We start from the raw sequence: 20,913 nt of genomic DNA on the forward strand, positions 1-20,913 counted from the left end.
GAGATTGTTGGAAGGCAGCGGTTCTAATCAAGAGGGGAGTGCTTATCCATATAGAATACTTTTTCTTTTTATCTACTACTTTTTTTTTAGAAAAAATTGATATTTTGATTACTCAAGATAAAAAAAAAACGCTGACAAAATTGGCTAAAATTGGAAACTCATTATCGGGAGCTAATATTGTGAAAAATTGTGATCAACCCCATCATCTCAGAACATGTCAAAATAATATTTATTTTAGCAGCATAAAACCAGCATATGAATGCTTTGAACGAGGGGCTAAAATATAACTAATTTGTCTTATACTTGCATTATATGATAAAATGAAAGACAAAAAAAACTGTTTAGCAAGCACATACATTTTTGGCACAGCTTCATGAGACTAGCTATAAAAATGGCAGCTTGTAAAAATACTTCAACTACTATTACTGCAACTATAGAAACTATGCAGCACTAAATATAATCCTCATGAATTATTTCTAAATGTGTTTGTTAAAGGGACACTGTAAAATTTTCTCACCTTTAATGTGCTCCCAATGATTTATTTTACCTGCTGAAGTATAATAAATTGTTTACAAATAGCTCCTTTACCTTTATTTTGTAATTTGAAATAGTTGTGTTTGCATGTTGAAACCACATCAATACTAAAAATCTGGATACTGCAGTATTAGCTATAGAAAAGCTATGTTAGCAAGAGGTAGTAAATTATCAGATAAATCTGCCCAATTCCAGGTTATCGTCATTTATGAGTCCAATTTTTAGCTACACCCCACATCTGGTCGTCTAATGGGTAGATGAGACCCAGAGAAGCCTACAAGCCACAGTGTCTTGCACCCCCTGTGAAATTTGGTGGAAGATCGTGATGATCTGGGGGTGCTTCAGCAAGGCTGGAATCAAGCACCCCCAGCCACATACAGGGAGGCGGAGCGAACGGCCGACCAAGATGGCCGCTACCTAATAAAGCTCTTGAAGCAAGCCGGGTGCAAAGAGCAATAATCATATCCTGACTAAATCGCCAAGAACTATTGTTCACATGAATGTGCTCATGAATATCTACGGAGCACGAATATACCCTTCTTTGTGTCTGGCAACCTTCCCACTGCCCGAACGACGAGCAAACAACTAACGGTGTGCCGGGCCTACTGAGATGCATCGCAGCGCCTAAACTAACAGCGCTGCCTAAGCTACACAGAGGACTTTGTCTGCCGCAGCGAGAACTGACCCCGCAAAAAACTCAATCCGCCAGTGTGCAGGCTAACCCCGCATATTCGGACATCTACTGATTTACACAACGGAGCCCCGCATCGGTGAGTGTGACCCCTCCTATACATACTATAGACAGCCACGTGGGCGATAAAAACCCCATTAAGCATGAGGGAATCCAGATTTTTAGCGAAAACAGCGCTCTTTGGGAAAAGATAAAAACCCAACTGCCTCATCACTTACGCACCGGAGGGCCGGGGCCCCGCTCCGATGCGCTTCAGACTCGGACCGTTGGTCATATATTGTGAATATAAGGATAACTAAATTCCATCTAAAGCGCAACAAACCATTAAAACAATATCTGACACACTGCTTCAGACATACGAACATAAGCACTGGGAGCCCACTGTGCATAATATTAACAAAAGGAAAAAAAACGAGCATGTGGTGTTTCTGTTTATTCACATCAGAAGTTCTAATTATGTGACTGTAATTCTATACACCTCATTAAAAGGTCTCACTTCTAAACGGAAGGGACATATAACTCCCATTTGGTATCTGCCTCTTGAGGAGACACATTACTACTTCACTCTCTACCCATTTCCCGCTGCTTGTAATAACAGCGGGTCATATCCTCTTCCCCTTTCCCGACATCTCTCAGTGTGAGCAACTTCCCTGGAGAGTGGGGTACTTTAGAGCAAACCAAGTTCACCCAAGGATCCAACCAAAATGTCACAAAGAAAAGGGCCCAAACATGATAAACACCAAAAAACGTCTCAAAAACCTCAGGATGGGGTGAATCATTTTTTCAGACAAGCGGGAAAACTTAAACATAAAGAAGATCCCCCCCCCTGTATTGCTGCATAGCGTAGAAGACTTGGAAGAGGACTCAGATGCATCCAGCAGTCACTCTTCTGCAATCCCTGCTGCCAGAAAAGACTCTCCCATCACTTTTAAAGCTATGGAAGACCTGATTGACCAAGTCAAATCATGTATAAAATCTGAATGTGCAGACCTCAAGAAAGAAATATGTGACCTGGGCTGCAGAGTAGACTCTCTAGAGGAGCATGAGTACGTTCTATCTCAGAAAATGGCAGACCTATCTTCCAAAGTTAAAAAACAACAGCAACATTCGATAGATCTGGAAGATAAAATAGATGACCTCGAAAACCGCACCAGACTTAACAACCTGCGGTTTAGGGGCATCCCAGAATCCGTACAATCTAACGAAATTTCAGCTTTCCTACAAGGTCTTTTTGCTCAGATGGCAAACTCCTCTGAAGGAGACCAACCAAACTTCATTCTAGACAGAGCGCATAGGGCGCTCCGACCAAAACCGGCGGCTGATGCCCCGCCTAGAGACATTATTGTCCGTTTTCAACACTATCAACAACGAGAGGAGATTTATAAATTGGCTCGAAACCAACAAGCCGTGATCTTTCAAAATATTCGCATACAGATATTCCAAGACCTATCAGTAAGGACCCTACAACAAAGAAGAGACTTTTCGAATCTGACCTCCCATTTGAGGCAACTCCAAATCCCCTATAGATGGGGATTCCCTACCTCAATAATAGCCACAAAGAGTGGGAATAGATATGACTGTAAATCAACGGCTGACATAGAAAGGTTTTGCTCAGCAATGGGCATCTCAACCCCACCTACAGGAAGCGAACAACATACAAAGAAGCCCCCTCCAGAGCAACTAACACCAAAGTCCCAGAGACGACCACTACCGGACACGCAAACTAGTCAACCCAAAAGGAGACAGATAATCCCAGCAGAAGAGGACTTACAACAACCTGGGTGAATTCTGCTCATCTCTTTAGCTGTATACTTACCAATGCCCATTGATTGGTAAAACTCACTTGAAAGGGAGGTTTTGCTCCATGCTGGAAACCCCCTACCTAACTGTGAGACATTTCTGAAGACTCAGGACATAGCGGCAAGTTATTGGTTATTGTACTAGACTAGTATACTGATTGCTACAATGATTATTGCCAATGTTGTAACCCTTTTTTTTTGGTTAGCCTAGCTTAGAATCAGTTTAAACACCCCCATGGGATGCTAGGTTCCCCTTAACTTTATTATTAAGCTAGAATTTGAATTGCATAATTATATTTACTGGTTACCAAGTTCAATTTTTGTTCTGAGACAAGAGAGACCTTAATCTTCATGCATGTATTTGTCACAGGGAATTGAGATAATAGGCCTCCAAACACAACGTCCTAACACCTCCAGTTAGACTCAGTATTAGATATAATGTAATGCCATGTTCATAGTTTCCGTTATGTTACCACCTTTTTTTTAGTTCATAACTAAAGATGAAAAATGTTCATTCATCTATTTATTGTTATATTAACCTACCTAACATGTTCTTTACTACGTTAAGGTTTTAGCTGTTAGATCCACATTTGATAAGGTATGTTACTTCTTGCAATTTATGTTTCATTGTTCTTGCAACCAAAGCTGTAAAACAAAACACATTCCTTGACAAGCACCCGGCTTGTTACAATGCCCCAACTGTACCTATCCCTGTTAATTACTAATTATATCCATTATAATCTGTTTTTCTTTGCAAACGTTATTTAATCCTTGAACGTTCCTTCCTATGTGTCTGCCGGCACCAGTGTAATTTGGTCCGTCACACACTTTCCACTTTCTACTTCTTTCTCCTTACTCCTTCTACCCTTACCCCTCTTGCCTCACCTAATCCCTCTATCCACGCCTCCCACTCCCCCCAAGAACGCTGTATTAAATAGCATTGCCCGAACATCTCTGACACAAAAACAATAACTCTGCAGAGCCCCCTATCCAGACGTTAACTTTAATCATGAACACACTGACTATTGCTAGCCAAAATGTGAAAGGGTTCCTATCTGCAAAAAAAAGATCTATAGCATTCTATGACTTCCATAAGAAGAATATAGACATTATTATGACTCAAGAAACCCACTTTAAAAAACGTAATGAACCTAGACTTGCTACACGATACTACGACAGACATTTCCTCAGCTCAGGCCCTAGCAGGAAAAATGGGGTTGGCATCTCTATCAGGAAAGGGGTTCCATTTGAACTCTTACAGAAATACTCGGATTCAGATGGCAGACTATTGATCCTGATCGGCCTTTCTACGGCCGACCCATGACAGTGGCCAACATATATGCTCCAATTAGACCCACACCTTCCTTTTTCAGATTTGTCATCAATAAAATTCTCGACGTTTCCAAGGGCCCAGTTTTACTAGGTGGTGACTTCAATTTTACAATGACACCAACTATAGATAACTCACAAGGTACCTCATATTTCAGCAATAAAATGAGGAAAACAATCTGCACCACACTACACTCTATTTCACTTTTTGACACATGGAGGATAGTCCACCCCACACAAAGGGACTTCACGTTTTTTTCACATCCTAAACACACGTATTCACGCCTAGACTATTTAATGTGTGACCAGTCACTCCTTACAGACCTAACACACTCCAACATCTCACATACGCCCTGGTCAGACCATAGTATGGTTTTATCTACATTTAGGTGGCCCTCCAAACCCGCAAAATCCTTTCACTGGAGACTTCATGACTCTGTTCTCGCGAACCCAGAAACAATAGAGGACTTAACTAGGGCGACTAAAGAATACTTTCAGATAAATAAACCAGAGGACACATCCACTATCAATAACTGGGAAGCATATAAATGCTACATTAGAGGATACTTAATCAAACACACCGCCAACATTCGGAAATTAAACTCCGCCCAACTCACTCTCCTGACAGAGGACCTAACCAAAGCAGATGCGGCCCATAAGGCTGATCCCTCCTCCGTTCACAAACTCTCAGATCTATCCTCAGCAAGGGAAGACCTTAACAAATACCTGACTGCAAAAGCACACTTGCGGGCGCTCACCTCTAAAGCCAAGTTCTATTCTGAAAATAACAAAGCAGGTCGTCTTTTAGCAAGGTCACTCAAAAAACAGAGGGCCCATGCTTTTATTAGATCTATCAAACACACATCAGGAATTTCAGTAAGCAAAAACGAGGAGATAGCCAATACCTTTGTCTCCTATTACTCCAAACTATACAACCTACAACAGCGAACATAAGTTAAATATTCTTAGACCAATGACAATATTCGAGCGACTTTGTACAAGTCCTGACATCCAGAAAAGATTCCTTTCCATATCTTACAAATTGCTTAGAGGATCCTTTCCTACCCAAAAACCGTCATACATCCAGAAATGGAACACTGAAATTCCAGGGGTTGTTCTAGACGAGGAGTGGAGGGCTGGTTTTAAAGCCACCCACTCGTCTTCTACCTCCTTACTTATAGCAGAAACGAACTACAAAATAATGTCCCGCTGGTACTTGACACCACAGAGACTCCGGAATATATTTCCAACAGCCTCTGCTGCGTGCTGGAGACGATGTGGAGACATAGGCACCATGATTCATATCTGGTGGGAGTGCCCGCTCCTATCCGAATTCTGGAAAAACCTGGAAAATAGTATCAACGTAATTTTAAGCTCAGATCTTTCTCTTAGTCCGAAAATTGTCCTTCTCAATATCCTCCCACAACTCCACTGTCGGTATCGCATAAAACTACTTCAGATAATGCTATCTAGTGCCAAAAGATTGATACCTAGACTATGGAAATCTCAAACAACACCTACACACACAATGTGGCTAACTGAAATGAACCACGTCCTAACGTTAGAAAAGCAATGTTATTGCCTATCAGGTAAACAGGATTTCTACTTAGATATGTACTTTATCTGGGAACAGGGAATTTCTAATTTAGCAAAATCTTTCGTAGGGATATAATTACCTTAACCCCTATCCCTGGTTAAACAGATATAAGTGGAAGGTGCCATACCACACACTCCACAGCATGAAGATAATAACCTCAAAACTCCCCCACCATCCCTTTACCCCCCCCCCCTCTCTCCCTTCTTTCTCTGTTCCTATCTCTCTTTCTTATGCTCTAGCTATGAAATACTCATAGCACTTCCTCAACTCTCTTAATGGGTACTCTCAATAAAACATAAAACTCCTTGGGTAGAATGATACCTTTCATAATGTAAAAAATCCATCTGTCAGATATTCACCAATTGTTTAATCATATGTTATTGTATGGATGTCATTATATGAAAATATGTATACCCAATAAAAATCTTTTGAACATTAAAAAAAAAAAAAAAGCCACATACAAGGTTATCCTGGAAGAAACTTGCTTTCTTCTGCTCTGACAATGTTCTCCAACTCTGAGGATTGTTTTTTTCCAGCAGGACAATGCTCCGTGCCAGCGGTCACCAACCAGTGGTCCATGGACCACTGGTGGTCCACGAAAAGATGTTGGTGGTCCTTGACACCATCAAGCAGGAATTAATCTTCGCTGATGGTGTCACCCCCGTCGTGCCGCAACTCCCTACAGTGCCTGGCTGGACATCAGTGAAAACCGACGAAGGAGGAGTTAAATTACAATCTCCCTATGCACGTAGCGTAGTACTACGCAACTTCAGTAGCTAAATTGTATTTTTAACTCCTCATGCCTGGCGTGCTGCTCAGAGGAAAATGCTTCCATTCTAAAGCCAGCAGAGGTTGGTATAGTCTTGGCTTGAAATATTGGAATTAAAGTATATAAAAAAAGAAAAAAAAAATCTCATATTTTATTTATTTTCTTCCCTTTACCTGTCTCTTTGAAGTAGTTTTCCTAATTCCTACAGTTGGACTTACATCAATGTTTGTCTTACTTCCCTCCATCTTCTTTTTTTAAATTAAATATTAATTATTTTTTATTCTAATAATTTTCCTGCGCACAAAGCCATTCCAACTAAATTCCAGTAATTGCCATCCAGCAGATCAGCCATATCCCACCAGTATTATAGTAATTGCCAGTAACATCAGTCGTTGTTAACTCACATCCATATTGAGAGCTTTCTGATATAAACTTAATTTATGACTCCAATGTCTGTCCATGATCATAAGTAGTTTTGAATAATTCCTAAATGGGGAGGTAACTTGGAAGTCTTGTGGTCCTTTTAAACATAATTCTTTTTTTCCCACTTTCTTCCTCTCTGTTTCCTGCTCAAAAGTTGGCAGTCACCCTTCATCTGTCATGTGGAAGTATTCTCTCAGTTCTGTCATTCAGTTAGTTAATTCCAAAAAATAATTCTTAAAAATGTGTAAATATATACATAATGTAAACCTATCTATGGTTACACTAGTTATGTACAGTGTGTGTGTGTATATATATATATATATATACATACATACATACATTATAGAGATTTGTACCTTTTTTAAAAAAAAAATCATGTTAGTGGTCCACGGGATTCAAAATTGTGAGTTTAGTGGTCCCTGAGGTCCGAAAAGGTTGGCGACCCCTGCTCCATGCCAAACAACCAGGTCAATCAAGTTGTGGATGGAAGACCACCAGATCAAGATCCTGTCATGGCCAGCCCAATCTCCAGACTTAAAACCTCTGGAATGTGATCAAGAGGAAGATGGATGGTCACAAGCCATTAAACAAAGATAAGCTGTTTGAATTTGTGCACCAGGAGTGGCATGAAGTCACCCAACAGCAATGTGTAAGACTGGCGGAGATCATGTCAAGACGTGTGAAAGCTGTGATTTAAAATCAGGGTTATGCCACCAAATATTGATTTCTGAACCCTTGCTAAGTTAAAACATATTAGTACTGCACTGTTTAAAATAATAATATCAACTTGTTTTCTTTGCATTATTCGAGGTCTGAAAACACTCCATCTTTTTTGTTATTTTAACCTGTGTTAACCTCATTTTCTGCAAATAAGTGCCCTAAACAATTTTTTATTTGGAATTTGGGAGAAATATTGTCAGTATATATATATATATATATATATATATGGGATGTGTATTCAGCAGTTTTATTAGCTTCCAAATGTGGAAGAAGATGGACACTTGTGGCACTTGGCTCTTATCTTAGTTGGATTTCTTCTTGTGAAAGTGCAGTATACTAAGATCTGGATTTGCACAGATCTTAGTGTGTTGCACTTTCATAAGTAGAAACCCGGCTCCAAAAAGAACTGAAAGCCGCAAGCGGCCATCTTCTTTTTACAAAACTGCCAAATGCACACGCCTAATATATATACTTTTTTCTTTCTTACAGGTAGTTAGAGTCCACGATCCATTACTCCTGGGAATTACCTTTCCTGACCACAAGGAAGAGGCAAAGATTCCCAAACCCCAAGAGTTCTATAAAACCCCTCCCACCTTACAAGAAACTAGCATTGTCTTTGCCTGCACTGGGGGAAGGTAAAGAATGAAGGTGTGCATGTGATTCTTCAGTGGGATGGGCTTTCAGTCTCTATTGAGGACCATTTCCACCTCAGAGTACAGTGTTTGTCAGATGGATGTATATTGGGTATGGTTAATGGGTCTTTTTTTCACCTCATGGGAAATTTTCTGTCACAGTACCCCTATATTATGAAGGCTGGGTATCCCCGTGCTTAATCTACATTTGCAACTACTTGTCTTAGAATTACTGTAATTGCTTTTTCGGTTCAGTGATTCACAAGGATACTCAAATATTATTTTTAAGTGTTTGAGATAAGGATTGACAAGTATCAGTTGGGATTTTGTGTTATCCGTATTTCTAAATAAAAGCTTTCAGTTGTAGCTGGCAAGTGCAACTATGTGACTCAGTGAGTGTGGTGATGAGGTATCTGCACTTCCTGTACGTCAGACTGGTACACATTTATGTCTATGAGATAGCCCTAGATAAAATGAGGTAAAGCAAGGCGACAGCGCAGTCCCTGTTCCAAAAGCTTATAAAGCAGAAATATAAATAAATGTATACTAACTAGGGAGAGCTACTGAGCGTGCACTTAAAATCATTACCCGCTCAAATTGGCTTCCGAGCATGCGCTATATGTCGTCCTGTTATTTTACATATTTAATCGAAATGGCGGGTGGGTTCTATGAAGTTCTTTATCGTGTCCTTTCCTAAGAGTGTTCCTGTATCGGTGATTTGACATGAGGGGGAAAGTTTGAGGTAAAATATGCAAAACTTTGTAAATGTGTTTGCAAATTGGAATGTAAACTTCTCACATTATGTGCTTTGAATACATTGTTACCTTCTTGTGAGTACACTGTCCCTTTAAAAAATATTTTGAAAAAAGTTTGTATATTTGTGATAGCTTATACAAACATATTAAACCAATCGTATTTTTCTGCAGGAAAACAATGCATGGGTTTGGTTGACCTAGATCGAGTGTGGGCTGCTGAACAATGTGGCTACAAGGCACAGGTTATCTCTATGGAACCAGAAAGTTGTTCACCAAAAAACAACCTGATTGTGGGCTCTCCCAATTAAACAAGGATTGGAAAAAATATTGCAGTTTAGGCAATTTTATCTCTTAATTTGTTTGTATTTTAAAGCGCAAATAATAAAATACATTTTAGTAATTGTTTGATTTGTTATTTTATTGTTAGTTCTAAATAAAAAGTCTCATTTATCAATTTGAAATATAGCAAATTTCCTCCTTTAACGTTTTTATTTATTTTTAATGTTTTTTTTTTTCCAAAACCTGCAACAGTTGATTTATTAAAATTGTAAAAAGTTCTAATTAAAGGGATATAAACCCAAAACATTTTTTCTTTTTAAATGGATAGAGTCCACAGCTGCATTCATTACTTTTGGTAATTAAGAACCTGGCCACCAGGAGGAGGCAAAGACACCCCCGCCAAAGGCTTAATAATCCTCCCACTCCCCTCATCCCCCAGTCATTCTTTGCCTTTCATCCCAGGAGGTTGGCAGAGAAGTGTCAGAATTTTTAATTTTAGTTTTTTGTCTCTTATGGAGGGTAGTACTCTTCGGCATGGGAAAGGAGTTTTAAGTAGTCCTGTTTTTCTCTCAGTGAGTGCTTGGATGAAAGTTAGAGTCCGGAGATGCAGGGAGAGTTGTCTTTCTGCGAAACCATCCCGACTCATGTTAACCGCTCCTCAAGCAATCTGTGTTGTCGAACTTCGCTCTGCTGCCTGCTTTCTTTTCTCAAGTCCATGGCGGAGGCGATGCTACTATCCGTCACATTTGAAAGGCCGTGTTCCTGTTCCACGGTGTAGATTCCTGTAAGATCGTTTCATTTTACTTTATTTCTGAATGTACTGTAATGTGAATGTTTTCTCGAGAGGCTACCACCTTGCGGGTCTAACTTAACATAAGATTCTCAGTGAGTCTCTTTTAGTATCTTGGAATCGAGGGTTAATATCTCCTGAGGGGGTTATTGAACAGGGGGGTTTATAATCATGTTTGTTATGTGATTCAACCTGCTTATGTGTGATGTTTATGGGCTCGTGGTTTGGAACATTGAGGCCTTTGAAAGTGATGCAGCCTTTTGTTTGGGCACGCTTTTTTGGACTGTACGGTTCACCTTGTGATCGGGCGTGGTTCTGTTCCATGTTCCATTTCCGCATTCCCGGCCGTGTGGCGAAGGAAATATTCTAGTCCGCAGGGGTCTGGTCATAGGAGGTGGTGAGTGCCCTAGCCATTGTGGGTGTCAGTTGCCATTTTTGTTTTACTACTTTAGTCTATATTTATATATCCTCTATCCAGTTATGGAGGATTCTAATGCTGAGACTGTGCTAATTTCAGATTCAGTTACAGAGTATTCTGATACTGAGACTATTTTGATTTCAGATTCTGTGTCCGGTGATGAATCCGGATTGGCCTCATTGACACATGTCAACCAGTTTTGTTCCATATGCCATATGAGACGCCTTGTTCCTCTAGCTCGGGGAATCAAGGGACAGCTGAGCCATCCGCCTCTTGGGGTCCTGTCCTCCGAGAGGCAAGTTCCCTACCAATGCATACTTCTACACATGCGGGTAACCCAGTTTATGATTCCTCCATGCAGGGTGGTGTGTTCCCCCAGAGGTTGGATGTTTTCGCTTCCACATAATGTTTGCGATTGTTCGTCTGCAGAGTTCAGACGTTTATTTGAGAATGTGCTCGTGCCCTATTGTCCCGGGCCTCCCGCCTTGGGGAGGGCCTCTACAGTTCCCCGCAGGTGTAACTGTCCCTGAGTGTTGTGCCTTTCGTTACAGGATTGCGCGCTTTCGCATATCGCTCAGACATGTTTTCAGTTATTGAATGACCCTGTCGTTACAAGGTACGGGGATTTTCAGTCTGCTAATTCGAATGGTGCACCTCATTAGACATGTGGGGATGAGGTAATCTTCTGATTGTCTTTGATTGAGATCTTTCCCAGCTTTTTGGAATATAGGGCTCTGTTTGGCTGGTCCTGCGGGTAGGTGTGTCTTTTTGGGTGCTAACCTCCGGGTTGCCTTATATTTTATTTGTATCCGATGGGATGTCTTTTATTTGGTTTTGTTTCCTTCGGGAACCTTCTGGGATCTATACTCTTTGTTCTTCTTCGGAAGTTGTTTTGGACATGTTAGTCCTATGTTAAAATGTCTGTTTTCTTTTTCCCCTATGAGGGAGAATTTATGCAGCTTGCCGGTTAGTGACCCTAAATGCAGGCTGGTCCTGTTCGGTTTGTTCGGTCTTGTGGCTATTCAGACACGTGGCGCTGTTCTGCTCGGCTGGTACGGTAGAAGCGCCGAGTGCTCAGGTTATCATTGGTTTTCATGTTCAATTAAGCATTCGAGAGGACCTGTGGGTAAGAAAGGCGGGAAGGATTCTTTTAGTCCTTGTAGCCATCAGTCATAGATGACCGGGTCACGGGAGTTTTTCTGCTGCGTCACTCTATCTGACACCTGATATCATCAGAACCTACAACTAGATTTAGAGTTCTGTGTTAGCCATCAAAAGCAGCGTTAAGGGGTCCTAACGCTTCTTTTGGCCACCCGCTGATATTTTGAGTTAGGCAGGAAAGGGTCTAACGCTCACTTTCAAGCCGCGCCTTTTCCATACCGCAGATCCCCTTACGCCAATTGCGTATCCTATCTTTTCAATGGGATCTTCCTAACGCTGGTATTTGGAGTCTTGGCTGAAGTGAGCGGTAGACCCTCTACCGACAAGACTCCTAACGCCAAAAAAAGTCAGTAGTTAAGAGCTTTATGGGCTAACGCCGGTTTATAAAGCTCTTAACTATTGTGCTCTAAAGTACACTAACACCCATAAACTACCTATGTACCCCTAAACCGAGGTCCCCCCACATCGCCGCCACTATAATAAATATTTTTAACCCCTAATCTGCCGACCGCACATGGCCGCAACCTACATTATCCCTATGAACCCCTAATCTGCTGCCCCTTACACCGCCGACCCCTATATTATATTTATTAACCCCTAATCTGCCCCCCCAAAGTCGCCGCTACCTTACCTACACTTATTAACCCCTAATCTGCCGACCAGACCTCGCCGCCACTATAATAAATGTATTAACCCCTAAACCGCCACACTCCCGCCTCGCAAACACTATAATAAATAGTATTAACCCCTAATCTGCCCTCCCTAACATCACCGCCACCTAACTTAAAGTATTAACCCCTAATCTGCAGACCGGACCTCGCCGCTACTATAATAAATGTATTAACTCCTAAAGCTAAGTCTAACCCTAACCCTAACACCCCCCTAAGTTAAATATAATTTTAATCTAACAAAATAAATTAAATCTTATTAACTAAAGTATTCCTATTTAAAACTAAATACTTACCTGTAAAATAAACCCTAATATAGCTACAATATAACGAATAATTATATTGTAGCTATTTTAGGATTTATATTTATTTTACAGTCAACTTTGTATTTATTTTAACTAGGTACAATAGCTATTAAATAGTTATTTACTATTTAATAGCTACCTAGTTAAAATAATTACAAACTTACCTGTAAAATAAATCCTAACATAAGTTACAATTAAACCTAACACTACACTATCAATAAATTAATTAAATAAATTACCTACAATTACCTACAATTAACTAAACTAAATTACAAAAAAAGACAAAACACTAAATTACAAAAAATAAAAAAAGATTACAAGAATATTAGGCTAATTACACCTACTCTAAGCCCCCTAATAAAATAAAAAAGCCCCCCAAAATAATAAAGGTCCCTACCCTATTCTAAATTAAAAAGTAACCAGCTCTTTTACCAGCCCTTAAAAGGGCTTTTTGAGGGGCATGCCCCAAAGTAATCAGCTCTTTTGCCTGTAATAAAAAATACAACCCCCCCAACATTAAAACCCACCACCCACATACCCCTACTCTAACCCAAACCCCCCTTAAATAAACCTAACACTACCCCCCTGAAGATCTCCCTACCTTGAGTCGTCTTCGCCCAGCCGGGCCGAAGTCTTCATCCGATGGGGCAGAAGAGGACATCCAGACCAGCAGAAGTCTTCATCCTATCCGGGCAGAAGAGAAAATCCGGACCGGCAGACATCTTCATCCAAGCGGCATCTTCTATCTTCATCCATCCGATGAGGAGCGGCTCCATCTTCAAGACCTCCGGCGCGGAACATCCTTCTTGACCGACGACTACCCTGACGAATGAAGGTTCCTTTAAGTGACGTCATCCAAGATGGCGTCCCTCGAATTCCGATTGGCTGATAGGATTTTATCAGCCTATCGGAATTAAGGTAGAAAAAATCTGATTGGCTGATTGAATCAGCCAATCAGATTGAGCTTGCATTCTATTGGCTGATCGGAACAGCCAATAGAATGCAAGCTCAATCTGATTGGCTGATTGGATCAGCCAATCGGATTGAACTTGAATCTGATTGGCTGATTAGGATTTATTTTACAGGTAATTTTGTAATTATTTTAACTAGGTAGCTATTAAATAGTAAATAACTATTTAATAGCTATTGTACCTAGTTAAAATAAATACAAAGTTGCCTGTAAAATAAATATAAATCCTAAAATAGCTACAATATAATTATTTGTTATATTGTAGCTAGTTTAGGGTTTATTTTACAGGTAAGTATTTAGTTTTAAATAAGAATACTTTAGTTAATAAGATTTAATTTATTTTGTTAGATTAAAATTATATTTAATTTAGGGGGGTGTTAGGGTTAGACTTAGCTTTAGGGGTTAATACATTTATTATAGGTGGCGTCGATGTTAGGGAGGGCAGATTAGGGGTTAATACTATTTATTATAGTGTTTGTGAGACGGGAGTGCTGCGGTTTAGGGGTTAATACATTTATTATAGTGGCGGTGAGGTCCGGTCGGCAGATTAGGGGTTAATAAGTGTAGTTGGGTAGCGGCGACGTTGGGGGGCAGATTAGGGGGTAATAAATATTATGTAGGTGTTAGGGGCAGCAGATTAGGGGTTCATATTTTTAATGTAGGTTGCGGCGGTGTCCGGAGCGGCAGATTAGGGGTTAATAATATAATGTAGGTGTCAGCGATAGGTTAATAAGTGTAAGATTAGGGGTGTTTAGACTCGGGGTTCATGTTAGGGTGTTAGGTGCAGACCTAGAAAGTGTTTCCCCATAGGAAACAATGGGGCTGCGTTGGGAGCTTAACGCTGCTTTTTTGCAGGCGTTAGGTTTTTTTTTCATCCCAAACTGCCCCATTGTTTCCTATGGGGGATCGTGCACGAGCACGTTTTGCCAGCTTACCGCTACCATAAGCAACGCTGGCATTGAGGGTTGAAGTGGCGGTAAATTCGGCTCAACGCACCCTTTTTGGAGCCTAACGCAGCCCTTCAGACAACTCTCAATACCAGCGTTGTCTTAAGGGTGCATTGGGAAAAAAAGCTGCGTTAGCTACGCGGGTCTTTACCGACAAAACTCTAAATCTAGGCGCTAGTGTTTTCCTCCCCCATGCGGTGGAGGGTTGGAGGGCTTAGCGCCCCATTGCTGCAATTTGAGCAGTTTGGCCTTCGGTTTTAGGGCTCTGGATTGCCCTTGTGGGCTTGATCCAACAGCTTGTATTAGAATAGGCTGTCTAGCATGCAGAGAGTTTTCAGTTTGAAACCAGTTGCAGCTCTTGGCACCTTGCAGGTGTGCGCATACGCTATTAGTGTATCTAGATACAGCTCTAACTCTTGAAATGTACTGTCTGTTTGAGTGATGAGACCTTTGGGTCTCCTTCCATTGTCTCCGGGTGAGTTCGATCTCCTTTTAGGGATCTGTATTTCCGGGTGATGGTTGATCCCTGTGGGGACTTTGTTTAGCTTAGGTTTTCCCGAAGCCGGGAAGGCTTAGCACCTTTCTCTTCCCTGTGTCCTCTGCTGGTGTGGAGGTGATGGGGAGACTATGACTACGGCATGTAGACGAAACGCGTAGACTTGTAACACTGAAGGGCTGTTTTTTCCTTTTTGTGACCTGTTTTAATCTGAATAAATTCTGAAAGATTGAATTGACTTTACCTGCGACTCCTGAATTTCTTTCCTGCATTTGATGGGGAGACTAGCCCTGCTAGAAGGGTTTTTTGACCTCGTGGTATCCCTTATGTTGTCCTGAGGCCTTGAGAACTCTCTTCATAAGACTTCTAGCTTTGCTCCTTGGAGTGTTGGACTTTAGCTAGGGGTGGTTCCTTCCCTTGGTCGGGGCTTTCGAGTTCTTTTCTCATTCATATCCCTTGTGTCTGGCTTTTTGGCCAGTTGGGGTGTTTAGTTCTAGGGTAAGGTTGCCTGAACTATTAGGTGCCCGGACCTGTTTTTCTTCCTGAGACTTCCGGTTTTTGAGGCTTCGCTTGGCCTTTTTCCTGACCCAGCCTTGGGTTGTTTTGGAATCTTGGATCTTAGGGCTGGTCAGGGTGTTACACGGTAGTGGGAACTTGTGCTATGTCCTTGCTCCATCTATCTGACCTGGTCATGGTGGCAGGTTTTCAGAGTATTTATTAAACTTTGCAACAGAGCAGCCCAGGTGCTCTAGGGTTAGCTTTGTGCCTTGCGCCTCAAGGGTTGTTGGTTCATACCCAGCTGCTGGGGGTGGATGTCCTACTTCTGGTGCGCCTTACGGTTGCATTCCCTTGGTCAGCTTTCCAGTGTATACTGTGGATTCCCTGCTCTGCAGGCGAATGGGTTTGCTGTGTCTCTGCTTGGCAAGCTACTTGGGGGGGTCCTTTTCTAGGACATTTGTGTTGGGAATTTATCTTCCCATTAGCCGGTGGCTTCGGGCCTTGAGGACATTTGTTGGCCTTTTGGCCTCATCCCTTTTCTTTAGGGATATTCTCCTCCCTATGGAGATGGAGTCCTTTCTTGGGGCTTCTCCTGGTTGGGAGGTGGAAAGGTGGGATGGGTTCCCCCTGGGGTCTTGCTGGCTCCAAGTCAGACCTGTTTGGCCTTTTTTTGTTAGATCCTTAGGTCTATGGCCCTGTCGTCTGTTTTCGGAAGTTGGTTTGTACCTGTATTCTGTGGGGATGGCTTTGCTATCCTTACGCTTTTTCCTGTACCAGTTTCAGGATTCTTCTGTTCCCCCGGTCAGGGATCCCTGAGGCTGGGTTGGTCCAGCTGAGTAGGAGTCTGCAGGTCAGGATGGCTGAGCACTCTAAGGCGCTGCATTCAGGTCGCAGTCTCTCCTGGATGTTTTGGCTTTGTTGAGTCTATCCTGTTAGCTCAGTCTGCTAGGATATGGGTTTTCCTTTCAACTTGCTCCATTGCTTTTAGAAGCAGGTTTCCTCTTCCTACGGGCTCTGAAGGTTTACTCTCTTTCTTGGGGAGCCTCGATTGAGGCTTTGTGTTCCCCATTTTAGAGTCCTGTGTGTGGGTCCGACGGCTTAGAGTCTTTTCTGTCTCTGTGCCCGTTTTTTCCCAGGTTTTGCTGGTATAGGCGTGGCCTCCTTTCCCTATTTGGGCCCCTTTGGGTCTTTGTGAGTTGGGCTCACTATTGGAGGTGTTCCTTTTTGGAGGGGACCTTTCAGTTTCCTCGGTTCTCCTTTGCCTTGTCCCCTTAGGGGTTTCGGCTGAGGTTCCCTTCATTAGTGAGTTGGGTGGTTGGGGACCGTCCATTGGGCAACGGTGTCTCCTGGAGGACTGTTGGCTCTGTCAAGTCCATTTTGGTGTCTCTAGCTTGGCTTCTGGACTAGCTGTGAGTCAGTGTTCTTGGGGCTTTTCCTTTAAAAAAAAAATTCTCGGCTTTGGATGAAGCGGGGTTTTTTATTGGGTAAAAGGTTCAGGCTTGGTGCCCTCAGTATGGGCCGCCTTTTGAACCCTCCCATCTTTGCATTCTGTGTCCTCTATAGCTTGGCTATTGTTTTCTTAAATTAATGAGTGCAGCTGTGGACTCTTTCTATTTAAGAAGAAAAAATAAATTATGCTTACCTCATAATTTTCTTTTCTTCTGATGGAAAGGTTCCACAGCTCCCCGCCCTTAATTTTATGTGGGGCGTCCTTTTATTCTTCTGGCACCTTTCACCCTGATATTTCTTCTACTGTTCCTTGTTCCCCGGCAGAATGACTGAGGGATAGGGGAAGTGGGAGGAGTATTTAAGCCTTTGGCTGGGGTGTCTTTGCCACCTCCTGGTGGCCAGGTTCTTAATTCCCAAAAGTAATGAATGCAGCTGTGGACTCTTTCCATCAGAAGAAAAGGAAATTATCAGGTAAGCATAATTTGTTTTTTCATTTTTTTAAAACATCATATAAAGTTAGAAATTAATGTCAATAACACCTATTATCAACTTTTTTACATTTATAAAATAAAAATGCTTCCAAACCCTTATTTTCCATTGTAATTCTTCAGAATTGCCAAGTTCTACCTAGGTAGAATTAAGATGGTGTCACACATGAGCATATCGTTTAATTTTGCAATGCATCCGCATATGTCCCTAGTCTTCTGCAGCTTCAGCGACATGCATCATACTGCAACTCAATGATGACGATCATAATATATGCGCACGCAATATTTTAGCTTAACAAAAATGCAAGAGTGTGATTCACGATGCATTGCGCATGCGAGTGCCCCTAAGTCAGAATGTGAATGCCGAGATTGAGGACCGGCACTTATTTTAATATTCAAATTAACCGATCAGTGCTGTAGTGCCATTGAATGAAGGGCTGGCATAGAAGAACTGCAACTCCAGCCTTCATTTATGGGCAGTCATTACGGCCATTTACAAGGGAAAACAAAATAATGATTTTATACACTGTAAAGCTGTTTTTAACCCTTTATGAAATTATCTTTTGAACTATGTTTTGTTCAAATATAAAATGTTTTCCTCTCTTTAACATATTCTTCTCAGGTTGAATGAAAAAGATGTAGAATTTATAAAAATAAAAATTAAACTGGGAGCACTAACTTAAACAATAAAACTTAAATGCTATATTCATATCCTTTTTGAGCCAAGAGTGAGGTAGACCTACTTTTCCAAGCTTACCTTAGTTCAACTACACATATTAAATTGCTATTACATTATATCATACTGGTATATATTAAGGAGAATGCTAACCTAGTATTAATAGCCTCTGACTTAAGACTGTACTATGAGGTAAATGCTTTAGGATGTGTTACTCACCCTCTGCTTTGGGCAGCAAGCACACCCATCTCTGAACCTCATGTTAGACCTAGAGGCTAAAGATTATGAGCACTTAAGTTTTGTCAGCATTTCAGATCTGTTGCACATAAATCATGAGACATAAATATATGCACAAGGAGCACACTGAAGAATGAATTTGCTCTGGGCACCGAATTCTTAATATTAATATAGGTTAGGAATATTAGTATAGGTTATTATGGATAGTGCTATTAAGTAGGCGTATGGGTACATTAAGTACTTATTGTAAATGAGCTATTTATATATTGCAATCTTCTAAATGGAAATTAAAGGTCATGATAAATGTTTACTCTTTATCAGTTTATCCTGATAACACATCAGATAGTAGGGAGCACCTTCTTGTACCCTATGGCTCGGAAACAAATAAACTAAGGATTTGCATACAATGGGACTCAGCGTTTTCTTCTTCCTCGCTTTATGTAGTATCCTGAGAATATCTTCATGGCACCATGACATATAGCTCTAATTGTAGTGACAACGTTTTTATGTGCTGTTATTTTTAGAAAAGATATGACCGCAAAGCTGCCACCCCGGGCCTCAGATTCCGAGACTTTAGTTAATCAGTAACAAAGTATAAAATGTATGTGAATATTGCACATTTAGGTATGTTTTTCTCCCACTGGTAGTATAATTTATTTTACTAGCGATGTAACTATTTGAAATTCCAAAACAAAGGTAATGGAGTTGTGTAAACAATGTAGTACACTCCAGCAGGTAAAATGGATAATTGAGAACAAATTAAAGAGGATATCATTTTACAGTAACTGTTCCTTTAAGCGTATAGAGTTTTTGTTGGAAAGTCAATACAAGAGTAGATAATGAAAAATTGTCTCAGACAGAAACAAGTTCAAAACATTGGTAACTCAAAATCAATAAATGTCCCAAAGAAGGCAAGACAATAATTTAGAAATGATCTTTAATAGCACCTTGAGAACTAAGGACTAGATTTAGCTGGCTCAAATGGCCAGATGATCTAATGGTCTCTTGGCTGGCAAGATTATTAAAGAATGGTCACCAGCCCTTCTATTTCCCTGGTGGAACTATCCACTTTTTACCCTGAAAACAGGGTCTCGCTAAGGGGCGTATACTGCATTTTCGTAAGGGGAGGAGATGCTACATTATACATGTGCACAATAAGATTTGTATTATAAAAATCTTACAAAACTAATAATTGAACCATTCATACAAAAATATGCAGAAAAAAATTGCATTGTTAAGGTGCATCTTACCTTATAATTTTCTTTTCTTCTGATGGAAAGAGTCAACAGCTGCATTCATTACTTTTGGGAAATAAGAACCTGGCCACCAGGAGGAGGCAAAGACACCCCAGCCAAAGGCTTAAATACTCCTCCCACTCCCCTCATCCCCCAGTCATTCTGCCGAGGAACAAGGAACAGTAGAAGAAATATCAGGGTGAAAGGTGCCAGAAGAATAAAATAAGGATACCCTACATAAAAAATTACGGGTTGGGAGCTGTGGACTCTTTCTATCAGAAGAAAAGAAAATTATCAGGTAAGCATAATTTATGTTTTTTTTTCTTAAATGGAAAGAGTCCACAGCTGCATTCATTACTTTTGGGAAAACAATACCCAAGCTATAGAGGACACTGAGTGCCAAGACGGGAGGGTACATTAGGCGGCCCATTCTGAGGGCCCCAAGCCTGAAACCACTGCCCACAAAAAAAACAGCTTCGTCCGAAGCAGAGAAAACTTTAAAAGGAAAAAGCCCAGAGGAGACTGACCCGCAGGTAGTCCAGAGCCTAGCTAGAGACCACAAAATCAGACTCAACTAAGCCAACAGGCCTCCAGGAGACACCGTTGCCCAACAGTCGGTCCCTCACTAAAGAAGGAAACACCAGCCGAAACACCCAAAGGGATAGGATCAGAAGACCCGAAGGAAAAAAAAACGAAAGGTCACAATTCATAAAGGAAAACCCCCCAAAGCAAGCCCAGCTCACAAGGGTCCAAATGGGTCCTGACAGACAAGGGTAGACTACGCCTAGACCAGGAAGAAACGGAGGTATAGGACCGGGCATAGGAACAGAGAAAACTTTCTCTCAAACATTGTGCAAAAGCACCAAAAGACAACAGAAAATGGAGTCCTCGCATAGTCCGAACTTGGAACACTGAAGTATTCCCCTTACAAAATAAACCTGTAACAGACTCAGGCAAAAAACCCTGAGTCAAGAACATGCCACCATCCTCAGGATGACACAGAGAATACTTGCTGAGAGCAAAAGCAGCCAGCAAAAAAAGCAGATT

The 20,913-nt window shown here is 41.2% G+C and overlaps 1 protein-coding gene across 2 annotated transcripts in view; it reads left to right on the forward strand.

Moving 5' to 3' along the window:
* The window catches only part of GSTCD (glutathione S-transferase C-terminal domain containing), a 517,648-nt gene extending 507,999 nt beyond the window's left edge, over positions 1–9,649 (forward strand). For both annotated transcript variants that reach the window (XM_053703512.1, XM_053703511.1), the window contains exon 12: positions 9,421–9,649. In XM_053703512.1, the coding sequence (XP_053559487.1) occupies positions 9,421–9,557 (137 nt within the window). In that variant the 3' untranslated portion in view covers positions 9,558–9,649. The remainder of the gene's footprint in view (positions 1–9,420) is intronic.
* The last annotated feature ends 11,264 nt before the right edge of the window (positions 9,650–20,913 follow it).

Source organism: Bombina bombina, chromosome 2, assembly GCF_027579735.1.
Source record: "Bombina bombina isolate aBomBom1 chromosome 2, aBomBom1.pri, whole genome shotgun sequence".
In the NCBI taxonomy this organism is placed as follows: Eukaryota; Metazoa; Chordata; class Amphibia; order Anura; family Bombinatoridae; genus Bombina; species Bombina bombina.